The sequence below is a fragment of the Dermacentor andersoni genome, chromosome 1 (genome assembly GCF_023375885.2).
Source record: "Dermacentor andersoni chromosome 1, qqDerAnde1_hic_scaffold, whole genome shotgun sequence".
NCBI lineage: Eukaryota > Metazoa > Arthropoda > Arachnida > Ixodida > Ixodidae > Dermacentor > Dermacentor andersoni.
The window spans coordinates 10,907,749-10,935,729 of record NC_092814.1 but is presented as its reverse complement, the minus strand read 5'-3'; the positions used below and the strand labels follow the sequence as shown (position 1 = coordinate 10,935,729).

The window sequence follows — 27,981 nt, the reverse complement described above, 5'->3', positions numbered from 1 at the left end:
TCTCCTTGAAACGTTTAGTGGATGCTTCTGTCACAAGCGCACACCTGAGAGTCTTTTTCGCGTGTTTACATTTTGGCAACGGCGCATTCTTGCTTTTACGGTGGTGATGCGGCTTTTTGTCACTTCGCCGTCGACGTCTAGGGATAGATCTTTCGCCGATCTCTTCATTGCCATCCGAATCCATGAACAACAATATCAGAAAAGCGAAGAACTCGCGAAAACACGAACGAAACACTCTGAGCTGTCAGGCGGGAACCAACTCCTTGGCGGGAACTGACAAGGAGGCAGCGATGGCTAAATGACGTCATGCCAAAAGCGCTCTCCTATTGGGCAAATGGATTTGGCTCATTTTGATCCGTGCAACAGCTGGATCTGGCTCAATTTCGATACGAAATACGATCTGCGAACACGTTCGCCTGGCGTTATTTGACCCATTTCGTTGCAACGGTTTTTCTATGAGAAAGTTGCCTAGTTTTTCTTGTCATTACCGTTTTATCTGACCCAGTTTCGGTTTGTGGATTTGGCTCATTTCGAAAAAAAACTCCTCATATTATTCTGTTCTGCAAACTCTACTAATAACTCTCCTCTGCTATTCCTAGAGCCTATGCCAAATTCCCCCACTGCCTTGTCTCCAGCCGGCTTCTTGCCTATCTTGGCATTGAAGTCGCCCATCAGTATAGTGTATTTTGTTTTGACCTTACCCATCGCCGATTCCACGTCTTCATAGAAGCTTTCGACTTCCTGGTCATCATGACTAGATGTAGGGGCGTAGACCTGTACAACCTTCATTTTGTACCTCTTATTAAGTTTCACAACAAGACATGCCACCCTCTTGTTAATGCTTTAGAATTCCTGTATGTTACCAGCTATGTTCTTATTAATCAGGAATCCGACTCCTAGTTCTCGTCTCTCTGCTAAGCCCCGGTAGCACAGGACGTGCCCTGTTTTTAGGACTGTGTATGCTTCTTTTGGCCTCCTAACTTCACTGAGCCCTATTATGTCCCATTTACTGCCCTCTAATTCCTCCAATAGCACTGCTAGACTCGCCTCACTAGATAACATTCTAGCGTTACCCGAGAAGAAAAGCATTGTGCTGTGCAAGGCTTGCGATGACTGTTACGAGAAGGCGCCAGAGGAGTGCACCGTCATCTGTTCACCGATGGCATGTGGCTTGCGCGTCGCACGATTCCATATGTGGAAACAACGCGCTCCATGAGCAGAGGTCTGTCTGAGGCGGCTGCTGTGAATTGCACCCACGCATTACCCTCGCGGTACCCACACGTCACCCATGCGCTGCCTGTCATAATCTTCCTATTAGCGAGGCAGTTGTGTAACACTTTACTCCATTTGCAACGTGCCGCACGAGACAGATTGTCTGTGCCAGATTGTGAAATGAAAACACGTATAGAGCTGCGCTCAAATTTCGCATTAGGGAGTATCGTAGTTGGTGAATTTTTTTGTTTGTTTTCACATTACTTGCCGTGGACGCTGCAGCTGTCTCGCTTGAGGGACACGCCTGAACTATTTCCAAGTGCAAGCATGTGTAAATGGCACCATCCAGAAAGTGCAACTGTATGGCATCCCTGCAAGCATGGAGGTTACATTTCTCTGTGCACGTGGCTGGCACAAACACACGCAGAAAGAAGGGCTAAAGAAGGAAGAGACGCACTTCCATTGCTAGGTGACACTTGTCTGGGTGGAGTATGCGCTTGCGAAACTTGATGTGTCGTTGCCTCTGCAATAAGAAAAAAAAGTCCCTTTCTGGTTTATTTTTTTCTCCAGTGCCGTCTCGGGTTTTACAGAACCCATGCGCTGTGGCATTTGCTTTCTGTGCCTTGTCATTTGCTAGCCTACTGTTCCGGCTGCCATAAAGGATACACGGAAATCTAAGAATCCCCAGATTTCAAAATGCTAGTTCGGAGTACTGTGGTGTTGTTAACATGACAAGAAAGCTGAATAACCATCGTTATTCTGAAAAGTTCGGTATTCTGAAGTTTGTAGTGCTGAAATATTTTAAAATTGAAACTATAAGCAGTCAGCAGGGGATTTCTGAAAAGTTTGTTAATCTAAAAAGTTTGTTAATGTGGCGTTGGTAGTAACGAAGTTTCGCTGTATATTGTTACGTCTCGTATGACCCATTCTGTGAGCCCATTGGCTGACAGATGGTATGGGGCTTTGTGCAAGTGCCTGGCTCTTGAACACAGAACCATTGTCAGACACTATGCATTTAAATTCCTGAAACACTTCTCTATTCCAGAGCTCTGTGACAGTTTTTGCATTCTTCCTTCTTTTCTTGGCAGCTATGATCCTTGAGCATTCATCAATGCACACTAGAAAAGACTGTTTTCTTCATGCCTTAGCTTTTTTTCTTTAGCTCGAAAAAGTCAACATGGACTGTCTCAAACGGCACATTTGCATGAAATAGAAATATTGTACAGTTCATTTTCTCCTTATACTTGGCCTTGTTGAGTTGACACTCATGGCAGGAGCTGATGTGATTGCCAGTATCCTTCTTCGTTCTGGGCCATATAAATAATTCTCAATTTGTAGTAGGTTCACCAAAAACCATTGTGCCCTCCTGGCTCTGGTGGTATAGCTCAAGAACATTTCGTACCAACATAGCTGGAACATAAAACTTTCCTCCTATGTGCATCAATTGCTCTGTACCTTCCTACATTTTGAGCGAGTTCACACCTTCCTCGTTCCCTCTGCTGCTGATAACTGGAAGCCGAGAAAGTGCAACAGCATCTGACAATTCTTGTTTGCCGCTGTGTGCCACTTCAAAGTGCTCAATTTCACTGATCCAGCGGGCAACTCTTCCTTTTGGTTGAGAAATATTTACAAATGGGCAAGCGCCTGATGATCAGTGAATAGTTTGAATTTTGTGTCTTTGAGGTAAGACCGAAAATACCTAATTGCTAGCACACCTGCCAATGCCTCCTTCTTTGTTGTGCTGTAGTTCTGTTCGGCATTCGTAAATGTATATGAATAGTAGCCAACAACTTGGGCTCCTCTTTTGCTGGTACAGAACAGCACTTGCACCGAAGTTAGAAGCATCTGTTGGACCCGCCATGGTTGCTCAGTGGCTATGGTGTTGGGCTGCTGAGCACGAGGTTGCGGGATAGAATCCCAGCCGTGGCAGCTGCATTTCGATGGGGGCGAAATTCGAAAACACCCATGTACTTAAATTGAGGTGCATGTTAAAGAACCCTGAGTGGTCCAAATTTCCGGAGTCCCCCACTACGGTGTGCCTCATAATCAGATTGTGGTTTTGGCATGTAAAACCCCATAATTTATTTTAGAAGCATCTGTTGGCAAGTTCAAAGGGAAGAGTCAAATCTGGCAGCATGAGAACTGGGTCTGACAATATGGCTGATACTAAATTGTTGTACGCCTTCTCACATTCATTGGTCCAAATAAAATCTGTTTTCTTCTGAAGCATGTTATTCAATAGCTTCACTCGTGCGGAGAAGGCCTTTATGAAGTTTCTAAAATCTCCAGCCCAGGGAAAGCTCCTGAGTGCGTGTGCATTACCTGGCTTCATTTGTTGTACATGCTCCACAGACTCTTCCTTAGTGCTCTTAGTAAATCCGCCCAGAACGCGTCCAAGAAATTTAATTTTTGCCTTGAAGAACACACACTTCTTAAAATTCACTTTAAGGTTAGCTTCGCTCATTGTGATCAAAACAGCAGTCAAATGTTCAGCATGTGAAGGTCCATCTTTAGACTAAGATATCGTTGACATAGACATTACAGAATACTCCAAGAAAGGGTTTCAAAACACCATTCATCATTTGGAAACATGCAGCACTGTTCTTCCACTTGAAATGTGTGAAAGGGTGTGATAAAGGCCGTGTTCATCTTATATTCATGTTCAAGCGGTACCTGCCAAAGTCCTTTGCAAAGGTCTATATTGGGAAAAGAGTTGACAACCTCCGGTTTCCTCAATTCCATCTATCCTTGGCATTGGGACAGGGAATAGGTCTGTTTGGCGATTCAGGATTCGATAGTTGGTACATAGCCTCGGAGATCCATCTTCTTTCAGAGCCAGTGTAATCGGTGAGGGGAATGTGGATACTGATGGCTGTATTATGCTAGCATCTAACATATTTTAACAGAATAGTGTTAAGGGTTGTGTTGCAGACAATCCGGCATCGGTGTCAGGCGTTCCACGTCCAGTGTTGACCGTCATTTCGGGAATAATCATTCTGAACCACGCATACCCAACCACGCAGGACCTCTATGTAACAAGGAAGTTACTGAACGAATTGAATTTCTGAAAGTAAAATGCATCAGAAAAATCGTGAAGTACGACTTACACACAACCTACAGGCATGATAGCATCGGATTGTAATTTGAATGTGCAAGAAAACATAATTCTGTTACGCGGAAACTCAAACACAAACCCCTTTTAATGCGATAGTGTTTTCTAGCTGCCGTTTGAGGTCTGTCTTATTAGGAGCAGCGAAGCCCCTTCGGTTCCTTGTGCACCATCAAAAAAAAAGAACCACAAAGCTCGCCCTTCATGCATAGCATTCGCTGTCAGTGTTTCCCGGTAAACATTACGGTTACATAAGCTGCACTCGGGGATCTTTGAATGCTATCGCAATTCCACTCTTAATAGGCCAAGTTTAAGCGTCCTCCAAATTTTTGGATCTCGCTTTTCAGCCCAAGTTTCTTCTCTCGGTGCATGTTTGGTTCTCGTGTCACACGGGCACAGAAAATAACAATAACTTGCTAATGCCTTAAATTTTAATGCTGTTTGTGTGGTACCACATGGACAAACTTAATGTCATTTGCCTTAATGTCTAATCTAATGCGTTCACCATAACTCATTTGACTGAGAAATGCATACCCTAGACTCCGTAGCTTGCACATTGCAGCTTAATTGAAGTACATGAAACAGTCCCTAACATGTAAAAAAAGATAATTTATACATAAGTTTCAGCTACAATACTCCTGCAAGGAGTTGTAGTTGCCGAACTTCAGGCCAGCATTGAAACTGCTTTGACGGACCAAGCGTAATTTTCATTTTTGCCTTCGGATTTGATTTGGAATGGCCAAAGCTGCTATGGTTGGTTGTAACGTTGTGAAAGAGCAACAAACTCAAGCTCGCGGCACTATAGTATGCTTGCTTTTATGATTCACTATTCATGAAGCTGCAAAGTAAACTTGTAGATGCATATTTATTTTTATTCATTACCTTAGAATTGCTCACTTCGGAAGGTCTGTCATCAACGTCGCATCAAATGTCATTAAATTTGGACATGTGGCAACTCCTCTGAAAAAAATTTAAGTAACCTAAGGCATTAACAAACGAATGCCATATTTTTGTACACATATGGCACGAGTATGAGGCTTTCTCCTGACTGCTGTAAGATCTTTCAGCTTGAAAGGAACAGAAAATTTTGTTGTTGCTGTCTGATAATTACCTGAACAGACAAGTTTGGGGAATTTGCGACGAATTTCTTTGCACTTAAGAAGGCGATCTGCAGTGCTCAGGGAAGCGCAAGTTTCTTGGGCCGCAGTCACTTCATTATTCCAATTAAGGTTTAACGTTAGGGTTTTAATAGCTGGTCTTGAAAGTAAAAATTTATAGTCGCACCCTTTTACTATGAGGGCGTCGATGTCGGCGTGCAGGCCTTGATAAGAGACACTTGCTCTTGTCCATTCGTCATAAATTTTTCTCGTCCCATCAAACCTTTGTACCGGCTTTCATCGAATAATTTTTCTCTTCACAAGTGCCTAATTTATGACCGGCATGAATGCACGACTATCCACCAATGCGTGAACATCTTCACCATTTATATTTAGTTTGATATAAAGAAGGTTAAGAGCCGTTAGAAAAACAGTCTCAAATTTTGTTGTCAGGTGGGGACTGGGCACCATCTTTTATTAGTTTTTTTGTCATTCCACTGCTTCTGAATGAGAAGCAATAGGCTCTGGGTGATTATTGGGATCTGACATTAGATTGTCAGCTCGGTTTCTTCCATGCCAGTCGTTACGGTCACACGACTTCCATTGTACTTTTTCAGGAGGATAATCTAGACAATGCAGATTTTGTGTAGTTGAATAAGTGTGAAGGTGTTTCTGAAACAACTACTAAAGTTCCTCCACAGTTTTGGGCAATTTCACTTGCACCTGTCTCTGACATTCCTTAGGTAAGCCGTGAACAATAAGTGGCACGATAGCAGACTCCATAAGTTTCGGGCTTGCCATCTAAAGAAGCTGCCTCTTGTCCTCTTCTTGTAAAAATACTGGAGGGGCTTTCGTGATTGATATTTGTAGAAAACTGTGTGATCCCACCTTTCAGCTGGGTTTTCGTCGAAAACTGCCAGGAAGGTTGTTTTCCACTCGTCCCATGGGTCTGTCTTGTGCCCAGCAAAATGGAACTCGTACCACTTAGCGAGTCGGGTCAGCAATATATGCATGTTCCTGATGTGCTCACCAGGCTCTTGCCATGAGGTGTCCTCACATGCTTGCTCATAGAACTTGATCTAAGTCTCTGGGCTTGAGGTTTCCCCATTGAATGGCTCAAGCTTTACCACCTCCTTGTTAGGTCTTTGTTGAGCTTGGATGACGGCAAGAAGATTCTCCACGAGCTGCTGCTGTCACTCTGCATGCTGATGCTGACGACCGAGCATTTCTTGGAGGCATGAGTCAACGGAAGAGTCCTCTTTGCTTGGCAAAACCCTTGCTGGCATTTGCGCAAGCGGCACCATGACATGTTCTTGAAGCTCCGGAGTGCATCAGTCTCAGCTTCACTGCTGTTTGAAGTTCAAGCTTCTCCAGCATCTTCTCGGCTTTTTGAGTGACGAATTTGTGGAGTTGGGAATTCATGATGCTTTCAGTCAAATCATACTTGATGTCTTCATCCACCTCACACGTTGAAAAATATGACTGATCACGTGAACTTCGGAATATAGTCAACATTATTCACATAGTTGCGGTCTCTATCCTGTTGTAGACTGCGCCAATGTTACGTTCCAAGACTGACAGCAACAGAACCTTGTTCTATTCTTTTTCTACTGCTGTTAGAGGGTGGGGCACCCATGACAACAATGGAGCTCCACAGTGGTCGTCACCTGGACAACATGATGTACGAAACATGGCCTGAAACAGGGCAGCCTACATCAACGCCGACAACCCTGATAGTTGTCCTGGCTCAGCCACAGAATCCAGGAACGTTCTGTGGCTCCGACCACCTCCACGTGGAAGACTGGATTGCCACGAATGAGCGCCTAAGTGCCCACAACTAATGGGACCCAACGATTATGTTGCAAGACTTGGTGTTCTACTTACAAGGCACAGCAAAGGTGTGGTATGATAACCATGAGGAACAGCTTAAAGACTGAGAGACTGAAGCAGAAGCTGAGAGACTTGTTTGGTCGTTGCACTGGGCGGAAGAGTGCTGCTAAGAAAGAACTTCTGAATGTCCACAGAATCATACGTCTCTTACATGTGCTGGCTGCGTGCCATAAGGTTGACGGCGATATGGCTGAGTCAAACAAGGTTGGGCATGTACTGAAGGGGATCGCTGAGGATGCCTTCAACCTGTTCATGTGTAAAAATTGAGAGACAGTGCAGGACATAAAAGTGTGCAAATGGTTTGAGTAGGCCAAGAGCCACCGCATTGCAACGCCATTTGCACATCTGCTGAACACAGCTGTGATATCCTCTTATGATGACAGGCTAAGAATGCAGCAACTGTTATCATCAGGTGACGCCGATAGTGCGGCGGGAACTTGAAGCCATGTCCCATGCAGCCTTGTTTTACCCGTCCCAGTGAGCCGAACAACTTGCCTGCAGCACCACTTGTGCAAGCAAATATGTGAAGAACTCGCTAATCTTGGAGTTCATTCTGTATGTGCCGTTGTCACTTTACAGCTTTCTAACGCTCCTAATCAGTGGTATCCAGCACACTACCGAAATCCAGCCGAGTGGCGAACCACAGACGATTGGCCAATCTATTGCCTGCCACCGTCTTGGCCATGTTGCTCACCATTGTAATAACTGTATTGTCTCCTTCCCTCTGCAACTGCCGTTCTCCAGTTCTCGCTCTGAGCAGAGCCTGTCTGGTTACCAGCCTCTTTTTGAACTGGAACAGCATAACAATGGCGCTCGTGTGCTTGGAACAGTCCCTCGTCGTAATTCTGCCGTCACCAGTCCCGTTCGCCACCAGCTTGTCAGCCATTGTCCCTATCGCCTCAGGCTCATCACCCACTGTCCCCAATGCAGCCCCAATGCCAATCTCTAGAAAACTGAGCGATGCGGCTGCTGGAGGTGATGCTGCATTGATGACTCACAAAATCCTCTGATCACTTCGCCCTCCTAACAGAACTTGATGGATGTTGTAGTCTACGGCATTAGTGTCCCAGCACTCATTTACACTGGTGGCCACATATCCATGATGAGTGCCCAATTGCGCCGACGCCTGAACACCACACCTGCTGCATCATGCACCCTCCGCGTCGCCAGCAGAGGAACGCCTATCATGCTTGGTATGTGTGGTACTCGCATTTGCATCGCAGGGTGCCTAACCATTGTTTTGTTTGCCATTTTGGAACAGTGCCCTTACGACGGTATACAAGGGTTAGATTTTGTGTAGTCTTATTCAGCCTTGTTTGACTGCATGTCTAGTGTTAAGCTGGAACTAACCCACGGCTGCTATTCCACCAGTCGCACGACGACTGTTACGCTCACCCGAAGACGTCCGCCTGTCGCCTCAAGCCACTTTGTACGTGTCACTTTAATTTCATTTCCACCTGTTCTTGATGGCATCTATGTGCTATTTCCCACCACGTATGCACCACATCTGTACAACGCATGACCACGTATGCTCTGAAGAGTCTGAATTTGTGAATAAACTTGTTTATAGTTGTTAATGCTCTTTTCTTTATTGGGCAGTGCAATAACGAACTTTCTAAAATTGTGAGTACCAGGACGTGAAAATTGTTTGATATTAATGGTGAGAAGGCTGCAGATTATTCGCAAGCTGTTAGATTCCCAGAATTTGAACCCATAATTTGATGTCCCGTTTCTTGGGACCTTTGAGGTATTATGAATTTTAAATAAAAGTTTTGATTCGGTTTCAAAAACCTAATCTGCACGCCCCTACCATTTTATAACTCTATTAGTCATGATATGGAGCTCGAAACTTGCACAAGAGACCATACCTTTTCCATTTTCAGGGGGCGCAAAAAAATATCTAAATGAAATTTTGATAAGCTAGAAACATTCAAAAATATAGAATACATGAATTTCATCTAGTTGTGATCTCCTTTGAAGATGTGTCTCCTTAGTGCAAATGAGTGTGACACTATTTTGGCAGAGTGTGTTTCATTACCCTCAGAAAAAGAGACAGCTGCAAATATGCTTCATATGGGATATAAAGCAGTGCACATGAAGCCAACAGATAAAATGACATGCGTGCTCTTTTATATCCCACAGGACAAATTGGTTACCAACTCGCTCAAGTTGTAGCTTTATTTAAAAAGTTTAATTCAAGCAGGATAGACAATGTAAAATAGATGCATTTGAAACATGCGAAAAAGCTTCATTTGAACAGCCTGCGTGTGCTTACAAATAAGGCTTGCATCATTGTCATGACCTTGCAGAAACTTGTACAGATTGTGAAAGCCTTGAACCACCACTCTGCCTGCATGAACTCTCTGCAACAATAGAAGGTTGTACAACACTACAGCCAAACTTATTTTCAGGGAAGAAGACTCTGACGAAAATGATCCTCATGGTCACATCACTTCTCTGGTGCGTAAACATGCCTTTCTAACGCTTTAGCAAAATATGTGCTGAAACCATCAAACTGCACTAGTGGCCATAGGCAACCTTAAATGTATTCAGTGGAAGCATTTGATAAATACAACAGACTCATTAATTCAACTCTGGCTAATTCGATACAAATCAAAGTCCTGGCCAGTGCCCATACATTTCTAGGGGCCAGAACTTTTATTTCCATCCTGAAATGGTCCCTCACTGGATAATTCCAACTTGACTGGTCGACAAAAACCAGTTGTGACCCCTGTTGTGACGCCAATGGCTGCAGTGTCTGTCTTGGCTGCACTATGGGATGGTGAATGCGTACAAGACACATTATCTCCTGCCAGAAACACCTAGTTTCAGCCTGCCCTAAGAATATTTTCAAGTGAAAACGGCCACTCACAAAAAATAATTACTGTATTTACCCAATTATAATGTGCACCTTATTTTTCAAGAAAATTGGTGCAAACATTGCCTGCGCTAGGAAACCACGTTTGCAACAGCCTAGCACCTGAGCCATTGTCATCACAATTGCCATCACAAGCTAGCGACACATGTAGGATGGTAACGACAATGCACCACTGTGTCTTTATTTACAAAAGCACATTCAAAAGACAAGCCATTTTACATGCTAAAGCAGTGGCAATACAATAAAGTTGTGTCGCATGTTTTCGGCACTAGTCTAGCCCTAGGCGACCATCCTGTTTATGATTGTTCTGGAGTCATTCTATTAATGTGGAATATGAAGCACGCAGTGGACCATTCAAAGGACAATATGTTGTGGTTCTAGATGAAGTGCTGCCTGAGAGTGATGATGATGGACAATACAATTATTTCTGGCTTCATGTTTGACGCCGGATTTTTTGTGACATGGGTCCCTTAACGTTATAGCGTTAATAAGCAGCATACTTGTTGTATAACTAACTCTGCTTTTCTTTTTTCTTATTTTTGCATTTGCCATTCCTGTGGTGGCATCAGCTCCATTTATAACAAAAGTAAAATGTGACTGTCCTAGTGACGTGATTACATCTAGTACTACTTGGCATATGCAGTGTTCTTAAAAATGTGGCCTTTCAGAACTATTGCAAGCATAGCAATTTAGTGCTGTTAAAGTTTATAAATTTTTAACCAAAAGTATCTCTCATAATTTCCTGGTTCGATTATTGCATTATTGTCTAATCGCCATGTTACTTATCTTAAATACCTAGTTCTATTATTACATTTCTGCCTAATCACAGTTGTTTAGTTGTGTTTACGAAAGGGAAAAATTGTCATTCACCTGAATGTAGCACAAAGCTACAAAGGAAACCTATACAGGTTTCTCAGAAAGCAAGCTTCGCAGTTGAGGAAAAAATCATCCTGGTCCGTAATTCAAACCAGGGACCTATGTCTTTTCTGTGCAGCCACTTTATCATCTGAGCTAACCAGGAGGCTAGTAGATTGCAGTGCGAGGCCGAATGAATCGTCAGCTCGAAGCACAGGGACTCTGAATATGGTTTTGTACTACATTCGCTTCGTGCTACATTCGGCTAGATGGAAGTGTTCCCTTTCATGAACCTTGTGGGATTCCACAGAACTGATTGCCATATTTAGTTGTGTTTACTCATTTTTCTAGGTATGTTATTGCGTTCACTCTGTTACACAGTTGTGTTTATTTCATTTGTATCTTCGGTTGCAGTTTTTTTTTTTATCTTAATCTGGGAACACCCACTATGAAGGAAAGAAAAAAGAAAAACTAAGACGGAGTGTCACATGGCACTCTTGAATCCTAGTCATAAAAATGTAAATGTTGCGGGCATTTATTAAGCTATTCTTTGTCATCTGTACATGATCATCATAATGTGAGGTTCACATGGGGTTCTTCTTCATCATCGCTTGTGGGGTTTTCTCTTAAGTGTGATCCATGTTTCGGGTGTGGTCGCTTCGCTGCATCTTTGACGCGTAATAAACGTCGTGATAACTGCTGCGTCACAAGTGGTGGAGTGTGCTCTTCGGTCCTCCGTCCTCTGACTCCCCGCTCAACTTCCTGGAGCTTCGATCAGGTCGCCGATTGTGCCAGCTGTCCGACAGCATGTTGCAGGACGAGCCAACAGGCACTTCTACTTCAACCATCTTGGCCTCGGCTACCCCAGCCTCTTCGTATTGGATTGTCAGTGGGCACCAGCGTGATCCCCATCTGTTTGCTGGACTTCGCGGTGAAGACTTCGAGGATTGGCTGGACGACTACGACTGAGTGAGTTCGGCTAACCATTGGGACGATACGTCCAAGCTATGTCACGTCACCTTTTATCTCACAGGAGCAGCCAAGACTTGGTTTTTCGACCATGAGGTTGATTTCAGGAACTGGGGCGCTTTCAAACAGCATCTCTGCCAAATCTTTGGCACACCGGCCGTTCATTCCGCCCTTGAAAAAAGGACGCTCGACACTCTCAAGCAACAATTCGGAAAATCTTATACGTCGTACATCGAGGATGTGCTTGCTCTTTGTCGACGCGTGAACATGGCCTTGACCGAATCAGACAAGGTTCGCCACATCCTCAAAAGCATCGCAGCTATCGCTTTCAATGCTTTGCCCATCAAGAACCCTGCTACCATCGCTGATATCGCTGCTACCTGCCAGCACTTTGACGAACTCGAATCAATACGGTTGCTGCCAGACACCGCTGCAAACACTACCGCCGACGACCCCACGTTACGAGCAATGCTCTGCACAATAATTCGAGAAGAGTTACAGTATTCCGGCTTCGCCGCAGACCCTATGCTTTCTCATGACTCGGATACCAATCTGCGAGACTTTGTCAAGGAGGAATTGGCGTCCACGGCTGGTGCAGTGTACACGGACCCTCTAATTACTAGGGCACCACCAACGTACGCACAAGTAGCCGCAGTTACTCCAGTCATCATTCCACCAATGCCCCCAAAACCAACGCCGGCCCACATGGCTTCCGTGACTACCAGCGCACCTACCCAAGCCAGCTATCCACAGTGGCGTCCTCCTCGTCCCATCTGCTGCTACTGCGGCTATCGTGGCCGCATAGCACATTTTTGCCGCAAGCGCCAGCAAGACGAGTGCCGCGGATATGACGTATACGAACGGGATGACTTTTCGCCCGGAGCTACTTTCCAACGTCTAGGGAGCCTACATGACCAATGCCGCCCTTATGCTTCACCGTGCGGCCGCTCTCCATCGCCTACTGTAGAATCCGAGACAGCTCCGACGTACCGTCCTGCGAGACGCCGCTCGCCGTCACCCCTTCACTGCTCTACGTCCCCACTTAGGCCTGCTTCTCAATTCGCCGAGCATCATCCGTAAAACTAAATTATGCAGCTTTTGGAGGAAAAGCTGCATGGAATGACAGGACAGAAATTCCTCCATCGCGTCCATGCAATATGGTATTGGTTGTAGTAGAAGGTGTACAAGGGGAAGCTTTGATAGATACTGGTGCTAGTGTTTCAGTTATTCACCATGACTAGTGTTCGCGACTCCGGAAAGTTACGACCCCCTATGATGGACCTACGCTACTTGCTGCTCAAGGGGCCACCATTCAACCTACTGCAACGTGCACTGCCCGCATTTCCATCGATGGACTTCTGCATTACGTACAATTTGCAGTGCTAAGTTCGTGTGCCCAGCAGCTCATATTGGGATGGGATTTTCTTTCTATGGCCTCCGCCTCCATCTGCTGCGGGCAACGCGTTCTCCACATGACCGACACGACCTATTGACTTCATGCAGATGACGCACCACTTCACTTGCTTGCTGCAGAAGATACCGTGCTACCACCTCGCCATCAAAGCATTGTTACTATCACGTCTGATGTTATTGACTGCGGCGACATGCTCGTATTACGGTCTGCACGCTGTCTTGCAAGAAGGATAGCCCTTGCATCAGGGCAGGTTCGGTTTGATCATGGCTCTGCATTTCTCTGCGCTACAAACCCAACATCCGAAATGATTCTCATCCCTAAAGGCACTACATTAGCTTGCGCCACTGAATCGGAGTCTATCTCTGTTGTTTCCTTTAAAGCAGCTTCCTCTGAAGTTCCTTCTATTGGACGAGCCGCATCTCCTTCAGCTCTTGCAGCTGCCATCAGTTCCGATCTGACACCTTCACAGTCACAACAGTTGCTTGCTTTGCTCGCTGTCTTGCAAGAGGGATAGCCCTTGCATCAGGGCAGGTTCGGTTTGATCATGGCTCTGCATTTCTCTGCGCTACAAACCCGACATCCGAAATGATTCTCATCCCTAAAGGCACTACATTAGCTTGCGCCACTGAATCGGAGTCTATCTCTGTTGTTTCCTTTAAAGCCGCTTCCTCTGAAGTTCCTTCTATTGGACGAGCCGCATCTCCTTCAGCTCTTGCAGCTGCCATCAGTTCCGATCTGACACCTTCACAGTCGCAACAGTTGCTTGCTTTGCTCCAAAAACAGGAAGCTTCGTTTGACGCGCATTCAGTTCGTTGGGAAAGTCTTCGATTACCACACGTCGGATAGAGACAGATGGTACATCCATCGTGCGCCGTCTACCGCATCGTGTATCACTAGCCGAGAGGAAACTCATTGACGAGAACGTCACTGACATGCTCCAACGGAACATAATACACCCCTCTACTAGCCCTTGGTCATCCCCTGTTTTGGTTTGCAAAAAAAGACGGCTCCGTTCGATTTGTGTCGACTACCGAGCACTTAACAAGATCACACACAAGGATGTATACCCTATGCACCGAATAGATGATGCCTTCGATTCCCTGCAGGGTGCCGAGTACTTCTCGACTCTTGATCTGCGTTCCGGCTACTGGTAGATACCTATGCATGAGGACATTAAAGAGAAAACAGCGTTTTCGACACCAGATGGGCTGTACGAGTTTAACGTCATGCCATTTGGCCTCTGCAATGCGCCCGCAACATTCGAGTGCATGATTGACACCATTCTTCATGGCCTGAAGTGGAAGACTTGCTTGTGCTATCTGGACGATATTGTTGTTTTATCATCAACCTTCTCTCGGCACCTGAAACGTCTGGATGAAGTTCTCATGTGCCTTGCCAACGCTGGACTTCAGCTAAGCACCAAGAAATGCCATTTTGCGAGCAAGACAAGGTATTAGGTCACATTGTGAGCAAAGACTGCATTCTTCCTGATCCTGACAAGGTTTCGGCAGTTTGGCACTTCCCTCGACCCGAAAAGACCAAAGATTTGCGTAGTTTCCTAGGCCTCGCTTCCTATTTTCGCCGATTCATGCGAGACCTCGCCTCAATAGCGTCACCTCTGAACAAATTACTGAGTTCTAATGTTCCCTTTGTGTGGTCTCCCGAATGTGAATCAGCGTTCGCCCATCTGAAGCGCGCTCTTACATCTGAACCAGTACTTCGCCATTTTGATCAAGCTGCTCCTACCCTCCTGCATACGGATGCTAGTGGTCGCGGCATATGTGGCATTCTCCTACAGCGAGATGACACTTTAGCTGAGAGGGTCGTCGCGTATGCAAATCGCATTCTGACAAATGCCGAAAAGAATTACACCATCACGGAGCAGGAATGCCTAGCTATCGTTTGGTCTGTGCAGAAGTTTCGACCTTATCTTCACGGCCACCATTTTACCATCGTTACAGACCATCATGCATTATGCTGGCTTTCCATGCTGAAGAACTTGACTGGACAACTTGGTCGCTGGATTCTTCATCTACAAGAATATGACTTTACTATTACCTACAAGTGTGGTAAAAAATACCAGGATGCAGACGTGCTTTCTCGCTGTCCGCTTCCTACGACACCATACAATGGACCTGCAACTACCTTCCATGACAAGCTTTCGCACGATCCCTCTTCACATGCTTTCTCGTTGGCCACTGTAGACGAGATGCCTCCACATGGCAACAGATTCTTCCAATCTCATCAACTTGCCGACTCTTACTGTCGGCGTATCGTAGACCACCTTCAAGGAGCTTCGCGCCCGCCTAACGCCCGCCTTCGTCGACAGCTGACGCAATTTAAGATCGACAACCACGTCCTGTACCGCCACGTCTATCACCCTGTCGGTCAACGCTGGGTTCCTGTCCTGCCACACTCTCTACGTGCTCATGTCCTTAAGGCTTCTCATGACGGCATGACTGCTGGTCACCTTGGTTTCCAGAAAACCTATGTCTGCATCAAAGGTCGCTTCTACTGGCCTGGCTTGTCCACCAGTGTAGCAAGGTATGTCGCTTCCTGCACCCTACGTCAGCGTCGAAAGCTCCCTACATCAGCTCCAAGCCGACAACTGCAACTGGTTCCGTGTCCATCGCAACCATTTGAAGTTGTTGGCATTGACCCGTATGGTCCTCTTCCTGTGACTCTCACCGGTAAACGATAGATTGTGGCAGCCGTTGACCACTTGACACGCTGCGTCGAAACAGCTCGTGTGAGTTCTGCCTCAGCCTCTGAAATTGCTGCATTCATACTTCAAGCCTAAATACTGCGTCACGGTGCTCCTCGCATCTTCCTGAGCAACCGTGGAAAAGCATCCCTCTCGCAACTCGTAGACTAAGTACTCAGAGCCTCCGGAACCACCCACAAGACTACCTCTAGTTACCATCTGCAAACCAAGGGCCTAACAGAGCGATTTCATCGCACGCTGTCAGACATGCTAGCCATGTGCATCGAACTGGGTCACAGAAACTGGGACGCAATTTCGCCATTCGTGACTTTTGCGTATAATACCTCCGTTCAACACATGACCAGTTACTTGCCATTCTACCTTGTCTATGGTCGTTCGCCCTCTTCTTGTCTTGATGTCTCTTTGTTCGCGCCAACTGCCAATCGATGTCCATCCTCCTGTGAAGAATGTGTCCCGCATTCTGCGTTGTTGCCAGCTCGCCCGCATCAACACTGAAGCACGGCAACAGGACTGCAAGCAGCCTTACGACATCTCTTGTCATGTCGTGTGCTTCCGCCCTGGCGAGGAAGTGCTACTCTGGACACCAGTTCGTACTCCTGGCTTGTGTGAGAAGTTTCAGCTTTAGTTCATTGGCCCCTACAAAGTCTTGGAGCAGACCTCTCCGGTTAAATATCGCGTGGCACCCGTTATTGTTCCAAATGACCGCCGCTGCTGCACTGCTGATGTTGTCCACGTTTCCCATATGAAGCCTTTTGCGAGGCATTCGCCACCCCTTTGGATTGCGGCCATCCTGGCCGCTCTTGTGCGAGGGAAACATTAGTGTGGGCATTTATTAAGCTATTCTTTGTCATCTGTACATGGTCATCATCATGTGGGGTTCACATGGGGTTCTTCATCATCGCTTGTGGGATTTTCTCTTAAGTGTGATCCGTGTTTTGGGCATGGTCGCTTCGCCGCATCTCCGATGTGTAAGAAACGTTTTGATAACTGCCGCGTCACAATATGTAGACCCTCGGTCATGTAGCCTGTCCACCATGGTTGTATCTGCTGCAGTGGTTTCATCTCGCCTCTACTTAGGTGCAAATGCAGAATGATGAAAATAGGGACTGCAGTTCATGGTGCAATGCGGCTTGTATAATGAACCTTGAGTGTTCTGCATGAGCTTCAAGGCACTGCATGGGCTCAGTGGTGACTCTACTGAGCGTGGTGGTAAGCTGAAGTGACGCCTTGGAAATTGTATGGTTGTGCGCCAAGTGTCCTAGCCTTCCTCCATACTTCAAGGCAGCACATTAGAAGCGAAGTGCTAGGCTGCATAATACTGCCTATTCTTTCCTCTGTGCCTATGGCTGTGACAGTGGGTGCCACTAAAAGTTACCATGAGCCAAACAATTCCTTGAATGGTCTGGCAACCATGGAGGACTGAGCCAACACACAGATAAGCTCCGGAGAGGAGGCTGACGTCATGCTCCTTTCTATACTCTTATCTCACAAGTACCTTGCAGCTCTGCTGAAGGTACAAGGAGTGCACTGGCAATATCATTGTGCTGTGTGATATAGTTCTGGATGTAACTGTCTGATTATTGGTGGGACTGGAGAGCTTTATTTTTGCTTGGTACGTGATACATTCCAGTGATGCATAACTTGTACAGCCCTTTGCGCATGCGTGTCGTATGCGGCAAAATGACTGTTGCATTTACCACCAGTAATGTAATAGCCACCCTAACCGTGATTACGTAGCAATATGGCAGCACCTATGCAACCCAGACTGCCCACTTCAGTCCGAATTTGAGCTTGTTACTGCCTCTCTGCCCTGAAAGCGTGAAATAAATGGTAAAATCAGTCATCACTTAGTGCCGTCATACGCTGAGGGCTAAGCGCCAGTTATGTTTTGTCGTTGTTATTGAGATACAATGTTTGTTTTGGAGCTGCTAGGACTACAGAGGTAGTGCCTAGCCGTAAAAGTGGTTTCATTTCCAGTGAGCAGATGGCGCCACAGCGTTAACTCTGGTAATGCGTTGATGTGAAATGCTATGAAGGTCTAATTGTTCACTGCATTCTTAATTTACTATGCCGCTCTAGTATGGGAAGTGATGACGGTGGCGAGTAAATGCCAAGTAGATGGCTAGCATACGATGCAGCATGGGTGAACATTTATAAGGATGTTCGTCATTACTACTGGCTCAAGATTCTGCAAGGAACTGCTGAGAAAGTGTATAGATGAAGCGGAGCCCCGCTGTTGCATTGAAGTTGAAGCTGCTCAGCTTATTGTTACAATGCCAAACGATTTGTTCCGTCAATCCACCAACCATGGAGGATAGCAGAGCAGATGTTGTGGCGTGTGGATGAACACATTTTTAGGGGCGTTCGGCCTTCTTATTGGTTAAAACGTCCTGTAGCTTCCACAGTGCTACAAGGAACTACTGAGATATATCTTGAAGGGGCAGCGCAAGACGACGAAGACAAAAGGTATGAAACTCATGAGACAGCCACCCTTCTGCCTTATTGCGCTGCCCCTTCAAGATGTGCAACCAGTACCAACTTGCCCAAATGTCGATTCTTCTACTGAGATGTAGTTCTTTTCCTTCCTCCACAATACCCACACCTACAACCTATTGTTTATTCAATTTGTTTACCCTCAGGGCTTACAGAAAGCAGTATTAATTCTTCTCTCCACCTTGCGGGTTTCCGCAGAACTATTACGTCAAAACTCTTGCCTTTGCTTTGAGTTGTCGACAAATTCGACTTCGCCCTACCATCTGGTGGCTGCCTGGTTAGCTCAGATTGTAGAGTGGCTGCTCCGGAAAGACGGTGGTCCCGGGTTCGTGTCTTGGACCAGGATGAATTTTTCTTCAACTGCGAGGCTTTCCTTTCGAGGAACCCGTATGGGTTTCCTTTGTAGCAAATGCTACGAACGTGTGGATGTCCGATTTTCTCTTTATTAATTAGAAAGCAGTATATTTATTTATTCATTTCTTATTTGCTACGTACTGTAGTTTGTATCATAGGTTAGTGAGGGCTAGGATTCACCTCAATTTGAACAGAGAAAGAATAAAATTAGTCAAGAAGAAACAGGTCAACTTAGAGGCGGTAAGGGTATAAGCAGACAAATTTAGGCTGGTACTTGCAAATAAATATGCAGCCTTAGAACAGAGAGATGATGATGACATAGAGCTAATGAATGAAACCGTAAAGAGGCTGGCTTCAGAGGCAGCAATTGAAGTGAGAGGCAAGGTACTAAGGCAACCAGTAGGCAAGCTCTCCCAAGTAACAAAGGACCTAATAAAGAAATGACAAAGAATGAAAGTGTCCAACTCAAGAGATAAGATAGAATTCGCGGAACTGTCAAAACTGATCAACAAGGCAAAAATAAGTGATATACGAAATTATAACGTCAGAAAGATTGAAGAAGCGGTAAAAAATGGATGCAGCCTAAAACCAGTGAGAAGGAAACTTGGCATAGGACAAACCAAGATGTATGCACTGAAGGATAAGCAGGGTAGCATCAGCAATCTCGAAGATGTAGTAAATGCAGCGGAAGAATTCTATACTGACCAGTGGACTCAGGAGTACTTCATTCGAAACAATAATGAACAGGATACAGAAACTCCTCCTATAACTAGAGATGAGATCAGAAGGGCCTTGCAAGATATGAAACGGGGAAAAGCGTCAGGAGAAGATGGAATAATAGTTGATTTAACCAAGGATGGAGGAGACATAATGCTAGAAAAACTGGCGGCTCTATATTGACACGTGTACTTGTCTTTATCGGGTGACAAGTTTCACCGCCTAACTAATGTTATCGCACAGTGCAGGATGCGCTTGCATGTGTCGGAAGTTTCTGGAATGTTATCGATGGTTCCATCCACTGTCTGTTGTCGCCGAACCTTGTGTAATCTGATTGCATGTATGCACGACGTGAATGGCATAGAACTTTGTGGAAGGCATGTGCGGGTCCCAGCGGTTACTCTGGAACATTCAACGACTGATCTATAAAAGCCGGCGTGCTTGGCCCGCTGATCAGATTTCGACCACCGCTGATCATGTTCGCCGCTACCGTTGTTCTTAGAGTGTAGCCTGTTTTTGAGGGCACAAGTTCGCCCTGTAAAACGCTCATTTCGTTAATCACAGTTTTGCTGCCTTCTTAACCGTCGCTACCACGTGACAATATACGAAGTGTCTATCGACTGCAAGGGTCCCAAAAAAGTAGAAGAATGCAAACATTATACTAATCCACAAAAAGGGAGACGTTAAAGAATTGAAAAATTATAGGCCCATCAGCTTAAAAACAAAATATTTGCCAAAATAATCTCCAATAGAATAAGGGCAACACTGGACTTTAGTCAACCAAGGGAACAGGCTGGCTTCAGGAAGGGATACTCTACAATGGATCACATCCATGTCATTAATCAGGTCATCGAGAAATCCACACAGTACAATAAGCCTCTCTATATGGCTTTCATATATTACGAAAAAGCATTTGATTCAGTAGAGATACCAGCGGTCATAGAGGCATTGCGTAATGAAGGAGTACAGACTCCTTACATAAATACCCCGGAAAATATCTACAGAGATTACACAGCCACCTTAATTCTACACATGAAAAGTAGGAAGATACCTATAACGAAAGGGGTCAGGCTAGGAGACACATAATCTCTTCCAATGCTTGAAAGAAGTATGGAAGAAGTATTCAAGCTTCAAGGAAGGTTTAGGAGTTAGGACCAACGGCAAATACCTCAGCAACCTTCAGTTTGCCGATGACATTGTTCCATTCAGCAACACTGCAGACGAGTTACAACAAATGATTCAGGACCTTAACAGGGAGTGTGTAAGAGTGGGGTTGAAGATTATTATGCAGAAGACAAAGATAATTATGAACAACCGGGCAAGGGAACAAGAGTTCAGGATCGCAAGTCAGCCTGTAAAGTCTGTGAAGGAGTACGTTTAGCTAGGTCAACTAATCACAGGGAACCCTGACCAGGAGAAGGAAATTCACAGAAGAATGGGTTGGTTCGCATACGGTGGACATCGTGAGCCCCTGACTGGAAGCTTACCGTTATCATTGAAAGGGAAGGTATACAATCAGTGCATTTTACCGGTGCTGACATAAGGGGCAGAGACTTGGAGATAGACAAAGAAGCTTGAGAACAAGTAAAGGGCCGCACAAAGAGCGATAGAACGAAGAATGCTAGGCATAACTTGAAGCGACAGAGAGCGGTTTGGATCAGAGAGCAGACGGGTATAGAAGATATTCTAATTGACATTAAGAGAAAAAAAATGGCGCTGGGCAGGTCATGTAATGTGCAGATTAGATAACTGTTGGACCATTAAGGTGACAGAATAGGTACCAAGAGTAGGAAAGCGCAGTAGAGGACGGCAGAAGACTAGGTGGCGTGACGAAATTAAGAAATTTGCGGGTGCTAGTCAGAATCAGTTGGCGCAGGACAGGGGTAACTGTAGATCACAGGGAGAGGCCTTCATCCTGCAGTGGACATAAAATAGGCTGATGACGATGATGACTGTAGTTCGAACACCAAGCAGGAGGGGCAAAAAATGAACATAGTGAACGAAATTGAACAAGTTATACGACAGAGTTTAGTAAGCATTACTACTCAGACAAGTACAGACTAATAAACTTGATTAAAAATATGTTGGAGACAAAAATTGGACGAGTTTGTAGAATAATTTTTATGTGCACAAAGAAAAAGCTAAGTCAAGTTAGTTGATAAGTTGTCAAAATATAGACAAGAGTATGGTGTTATCAACAATGAAGTTTACACGAAATGCTACATGTGTTTTTCGAAATTGGGAAGGCCATGTTCTGAAAAAACATTGAAGGTTGTGCGTTTCATTCACTAATGGTTCAAGGAAAAAAGTGTATGAAAAGGTTAATACGAGCGAAGTATGGTGTCAGATCATGATTGTGACTATGTCTGGTGTGCCGAGGAAAAGCTGGAGAAAGGTATTTACCAGGATCTATATTAAACTGCCGAGTGTGGAGCAAGAAAAGGAGCTTGAGCCTGGCGATAGCACTGCGCTGTTCCAAAAGTGGGATGTTGTTACTAGCCATCAGTGATGAAGGTGAATCAAGATTGTGATAGACGTTATAGATGAATCTTACTGCTCTCCTTTGAACCACTTCTAGCTTATAAATATCCTTTTTAATCTATGGGTCCCAGGCCACGCATGCATACTCCAGACGGTGTTGAATAAACATATTGTATGCAAGAAGTTTTTTCCTCTATTTGATTCATTGTATACATACAATACACAATACTGTTTGGACCCGTAGCCTTGGCGGCCAGTTTGGGGTCCAATAACAAAATAGACATAAGAAGAACAGTGTACTTATCGTACGAGACAACTTAAACACGTTATTAAAGCATTTTTACATGTAAAATATAGGATAAACAAAAGACTATGTTATGACAATAGGGGATACAAATCGAAAGACCCTGTCAGCATTTGTGAAAGAAGTTTTTTTATTCAAGGTTTTGGCTAGTCTTTACACTGTGTTGGAGTGCGTTTCATATTAAAGCACTGTTGAACTCCACGAGTCTTTTTCCATATACATTGTGACATGGTGGTAAATTAATACAGTTGTTAGTAGCTGCCCTCATGTTTCGTGCCGGAAAATTAAATATTGTGATGGGTTGCAGATTATTAAAATGTATTATTGCATTAACTGCCTGAGCAAATTTTACTTTATATGCCTTACTGAACGGCAGAATACGAAGCAATTGAAACAGAGGTTTACTTGGATCAGTATGTTTAGAAAAGGTAACTATTCGTAGCGCCTGTTTTTGAAGACCGACGACAGGTTCTACATGGGTTTTGTACTTACTCTAAACAACTAAAGACTCTGAACAATAATAAAGGTGGCTCTGTATAAATGCAAAGTGTCCATAAAACTTTAAGGTCAAAACATTGACGGGCTTTTAACAATACATGACAACCATACACAAATTTGGAACACACCTTGCCAATTTGATATTTCCAATGCATATCCGATTCAAACCAAACTCCTAGATACTTGTAGTGGCATACTCTGTTCAACCGGGCATTATTCAAAAATATAGACAGGGAGTCGCAATTCCTCCTGGAATGGAAGACTACAAAATTGGTTTTGTTGACATCGAGTGTAAGCTGATTCTTCTGCGTGAATCATTTTGCGACACGATTGAGTCCTTGATTTATTTTGCCGCGCAGTTCTTCAATAGTGTCCCCAACAAAAAATAAAGCCGTATCATCCATGTATAATAAAACGTCGCATCACGTTAACACCGACAGAAGATCGTTGATGTATAGGGAGAAGATGGGCCCAATGACTGAGCTTTGTGGAGCGCCCATCAAAACACTATGCGAGGCTGACATGAAGTTATTAATTGCAACATACTGCTTCCGCTCTGCGAGAGAACTATTTCATCATCATCATCATCATCAGCCTGATTACGCCCACTGCAGGGCAAAGGCCTCTCCCATACTTCTCCAACTACCCCGGTCATGTACTAATTGTGGCCATGTTGACCCTGCAAACTTCCTAATATCATCTGCCCACCTAACTTTCTGTCGCCCCCTGCTACGCTTCCCTTCCCTCGGAATCCAGTCCGTAACCCTTAATGACCATCGGTTATCTTCCCTCCTCATTACATGTCCTGCCCATGCCCATTTCTTTTTTAGCAGATCCAATATTCTCCCCCTAAAACCGTAAGTATACAGTTTCTGCAATAATATTTTATGATTAACCGTATCAAATACTTTTTTTCAAGTGTAAAAATACAACAACGACAATCTTGTTATCACGTAATGCTGTATTAATCAATTGTGTAAGTGCAAGAACTGCAGATGATGTGGATCTTGAGGACAAAACCCATGCTGATTAGGACAAATAATGTTATGTTTATCTTAAAATTCGTGCATGCATGTGCAAATTATTTTCTCAAGCAAAGTATTATGCTCAGAACAGATATTGGTCTATAGTTGCGGGGGGCAGAAAGATCTCCTTCCTTATAAATTGGTACTAACTTTGCTACTTTGAGGGCGTCAGGTTATTTTCCCGCTTCCAAGGAGTGATTAAACATATGCAACAGATGAATACTTAATATTTATTTATTTTATTTATTTACCCCTAAGGGCCCTCATGCGAGGGTATTACATAAGTGGGGGGGGCACAAACATGAAATATGCACAATAAAACTACATGAAATAAACACACACACAAGGAACATAAAATAAATAGATGTGAACAGGGGCTATATGCACTATTTCATGAAATCATAAGAGCTTTTTTACACAGTATGTTAATATGTATGTATAACAATAAGTAATAACTAAGCTGCTACCACTAACCGTTTTCTTGCAACAAGGTTTGGAAAGATGGTAAGTTAACTTCAGTAGCTATGTGTGATGGTAGGTTATTCCATTGTATTATTGTACAAGGAATAAATGATCTTGCGTAGAGCGATGAGCGGCATGTTATACGTTTTACTTTGTTAGCGTGGTCACGGTGCGGGAAGACTGCAGGGGGTGAAAAGAAGTCATCATGAAGCATGGAATGGTGATAAAGTTTATGAAATAAGCTTAGGCGAGCAAACTAGTGTCGATGTGATAGTGGTTCCAACTCAGCACGTTGTTTTAATGATGTGACACTGGTGAAGTGTGAATAATTCACGTTTCAATAAATCAGTTTTGGAAAGAACACTTCTAATGTTTGAGAACAGGAAATCGGTATACTCTTTAAATTAGGACACACATTAGGTGAAAATGACGCAGTCTCTGAAGAAGATGACGTATCAGTCAGCACATGTCATCCTGTGGCGTGATGACAAACTGGCACAGCATGGCTACCCGCGACGTCCCACACATAAGTATCATTATTGATATGCAGCTTGTCGAACGTTAGGCACACGCGGTCACCTTGTTTTTTAATCGATCGATCGAGAGAATTGCAGAAATTTCCGCCGTTTATGAAGTCGTCCCAAATCGGCGGCGGGTGATGCAGTATAGACTTGATAAGTCGCGGCAGATTGGCGCGCTGTCCATGCAATGTACAGTACTCATGCGCGGTTCGTCGGCACGGGTATCAGTCATCTGTACTGCAGGCAGCGACAGCAACTGTCCCAGGACCGGCGGCAGCAGCATCTGTAGAAAAGCAGTTAATTGTGGCAGTGTCGTGGCCCCATATATATATTTTTATATCTATATTTTATATTATCCATAAAATATATCTATTTTTCAATAACCTGAAGGGAATTCCATCTAGTCCTGCCGCCTTACCTACAGAAAGGTTTTTCACTACCGTTAGAATATCCACCAACGCTATATCATGCATCGTAAAGCTATCACTAACAGCTTGTATTGGTACGGAGGGTTCATAAGCGGGAGGAAACTGCTCTGCTAGTGGCTGCCCTATGTTAGAAAAATAGTCATTAAAAGCATCTACCGTAGCTTGATGGACTAGTTCGGGCAATACAGGCTGATTTGAAGGATTACCGATTACAACATTTACAATAGCACATTTTTTTTTTTGTTTCTGTTGGCCTGCTGTACCATCAAGGAGCAATATTGTTTTGTTTTTTTTTCGTTTCCGCATAATAGATACTGATTTATTCCTGAAGCATTTAAATTGACTCCAGTAAGAGGAGTTAGGCCTGTGTTCCTTCCATTTGTGGTACCACTTATCTTTTTCTTTCAACACAAATAGAATTTCATCAGTCATCAAGGGACAGATGGGCTTACTATAATTGTTATGAATTATCAGGGTGCTACTAAGATTTATCACATTTCTAAGGGTTTTTTCAAACTTCAGATATTCAATGTTAACGTCACTATCATACAAGGCATATCAGTTTGTTCAAGGTTTCTGCAAAGAAGCTTGTAATCAACCTTCGTACGCATATGTTCAACCGGCGATTTGTCTGGGTGGATTGGTTTGTATAATAAGAAAAATAGGTAAATGAACAGCTATTGCGTCAGAGTAAGTTCCAGCACATACCCCAATATCTATATTGCATAGAGTGGGATCTAATAAGGTGCTAGACATGTCAGTAAGGTGAGTAGGTCCTGTGATTAGATAGTGTAAGCCAAATGACTGGAGAAGTAGCGTATAACTGTTTTGTGCATCACAAGCTAAATCAATGTTAAAATCGCCAACCATAATGACATTACTACCAGATCCTCAAGATAGTTCTCCCAGATTAAACTTGAGCCTGCTCAGGAAAGGTGCCATCAACGAGTTAGGAGGCCGGTAAATCACACCAACAATTAAACTAAAATCAAGTCATATAAACAGCACTTCCGTATATTGAGAGAGAAGGCAGAACTTGAAAATGGTTTTCTTTAACAAAAAATGCAACGCCTCGCCTCGTGAATGAGAATTGTGGGGTTGCGACAAGAATTTGTAGCCATGAATATAGATTATTTTGTTAGACTTAAGCTATGTTTCCAAGACAGCAATTAGGTCAAACGATGATTTAAAATATGAAATACATGCAACCAGGGAGTTTAAATTCTTATGAATACTGCGCAGTGAAACATCAGGGTGTCTACCAACCGGGAAAACCGGAAAAACCGGGAATTCTTAGGGATTTCGATTAGCCTGGAAAAACTCAGCGAAAATTCAAGAAATTTGTGCCTGTACGTATCAGGGAAAATTAGCTGTAATTTTATTGAAAGGGTCGAGAGTTGCGGTAATGCTGGATTGAGTAACAGGAATCGTAATAAATCATCGTTGCCGCCCTGTCATCGGCTGGACGACTTGCCAGTGTACAGTCAACGATGGACTTTCCGGATTCCCAATAATTTGGATGGCTTTGCGGCACCGCCATGTACGCGATAGAGTCAGTGTGTCAGAATGTCTGAAATTTCGGACGCAAGAACTCTTTGCCGTCCGATTTTCCGGACGTTTTACCATGACCACAGGTCTAAAACGGCATTAATCAAAGCCACCACCGCTGCCATTTTGATCACCTCACCACCTCAAACCGGCGTTCTCACACTCGGATCCACTGGCAGTCGTAGCCACCACTGCGGCAACGCTAGGCCTAGCTGCCTCGATGTTCGCTATGAAGCTTCTAGCCGTTGGGTGCCGCGTTTTTATTGAAAGAATTCGCTGCTTTCTGCAATGGCACGGACTCTGCCTTTGTGGTCCTCGCAATTGGCTTAGAAGCTTGGAAAGCACGGTGCGCTGCGTAATGCCGGTTCCCGAAAGTCAGCTTCGCCTCTGTACAGAAATGTTACTTGGTGAAGTATGCGCAAAAGTATTGCAGTGAAGCATAACAAGCATGGGAAGAGGCTGTTGCCATGGGACCCAGTATGTATACCTTAATTATACATGTGTGCGCCGAGTAGTTTTTCCTGTCACAGTACGAGCACCAATATGCCTAATATGCGTACCGACAGGCCTGCAGAGCGTTTTCGAATGTGCCTGTGGCGGATTGAGTCCTTAATGGCAGTAAATGACATGTATTTATTTTTTCCTTCGGGCCGATTTTTCGTATGTTTTCGCGGCCCCTAGGGAGTTCGAAAAATCGGACGTAGACTGCGCAACTGACCAAGAAGGTGCTTGAAATGGTCTGTGGGGCGAACGAATGGCGGAAGGCGGACAAGAACAGAAAGGACCTACGCATTGGGGAATGAATGGAAAAAGAAACGTGCTGCCGCCGTTTTGAGCTCAAAAAACAGTGTTGGCTGATGCTGAGATGCAGGTGACCCTCATCCAAACCAAAACAAACTCTTTAAAGCAGCACCCGTGTACTTAAATTTAGGTGCATGTTAAAGAACCCGAGGTAATCTAAATTTCCGGAGTCCTCCACTACGGCGTGCCTCATAATCAGA

General features: G+C 44.5%; 1 protein-coding gene across 2 annotated transcripts in view; it reads left to right on the top strand.

Moving 5' to 3' along the window:
• vnc (GNAT family N-acetyltransferase vnc) overlaps positions 1–27,981 on the top strand; it is a 158,280-nt gene that overhangs the window by 97,195 nt on the left and 33,104 nt on the right. For both annotated transcript variants that reach the window (XM_050193993.3, XM_055061191.2), the window contains exon 4: positions 9,720–9,768. In XM_050193993.3, coding sequence (XP_050049950.1) covers positions 9,720–9,768 — 49 coding nt within the window. The remainder of the gene's footprint in view (positions 1–9,719; positions 9,769–27,981) is intronic.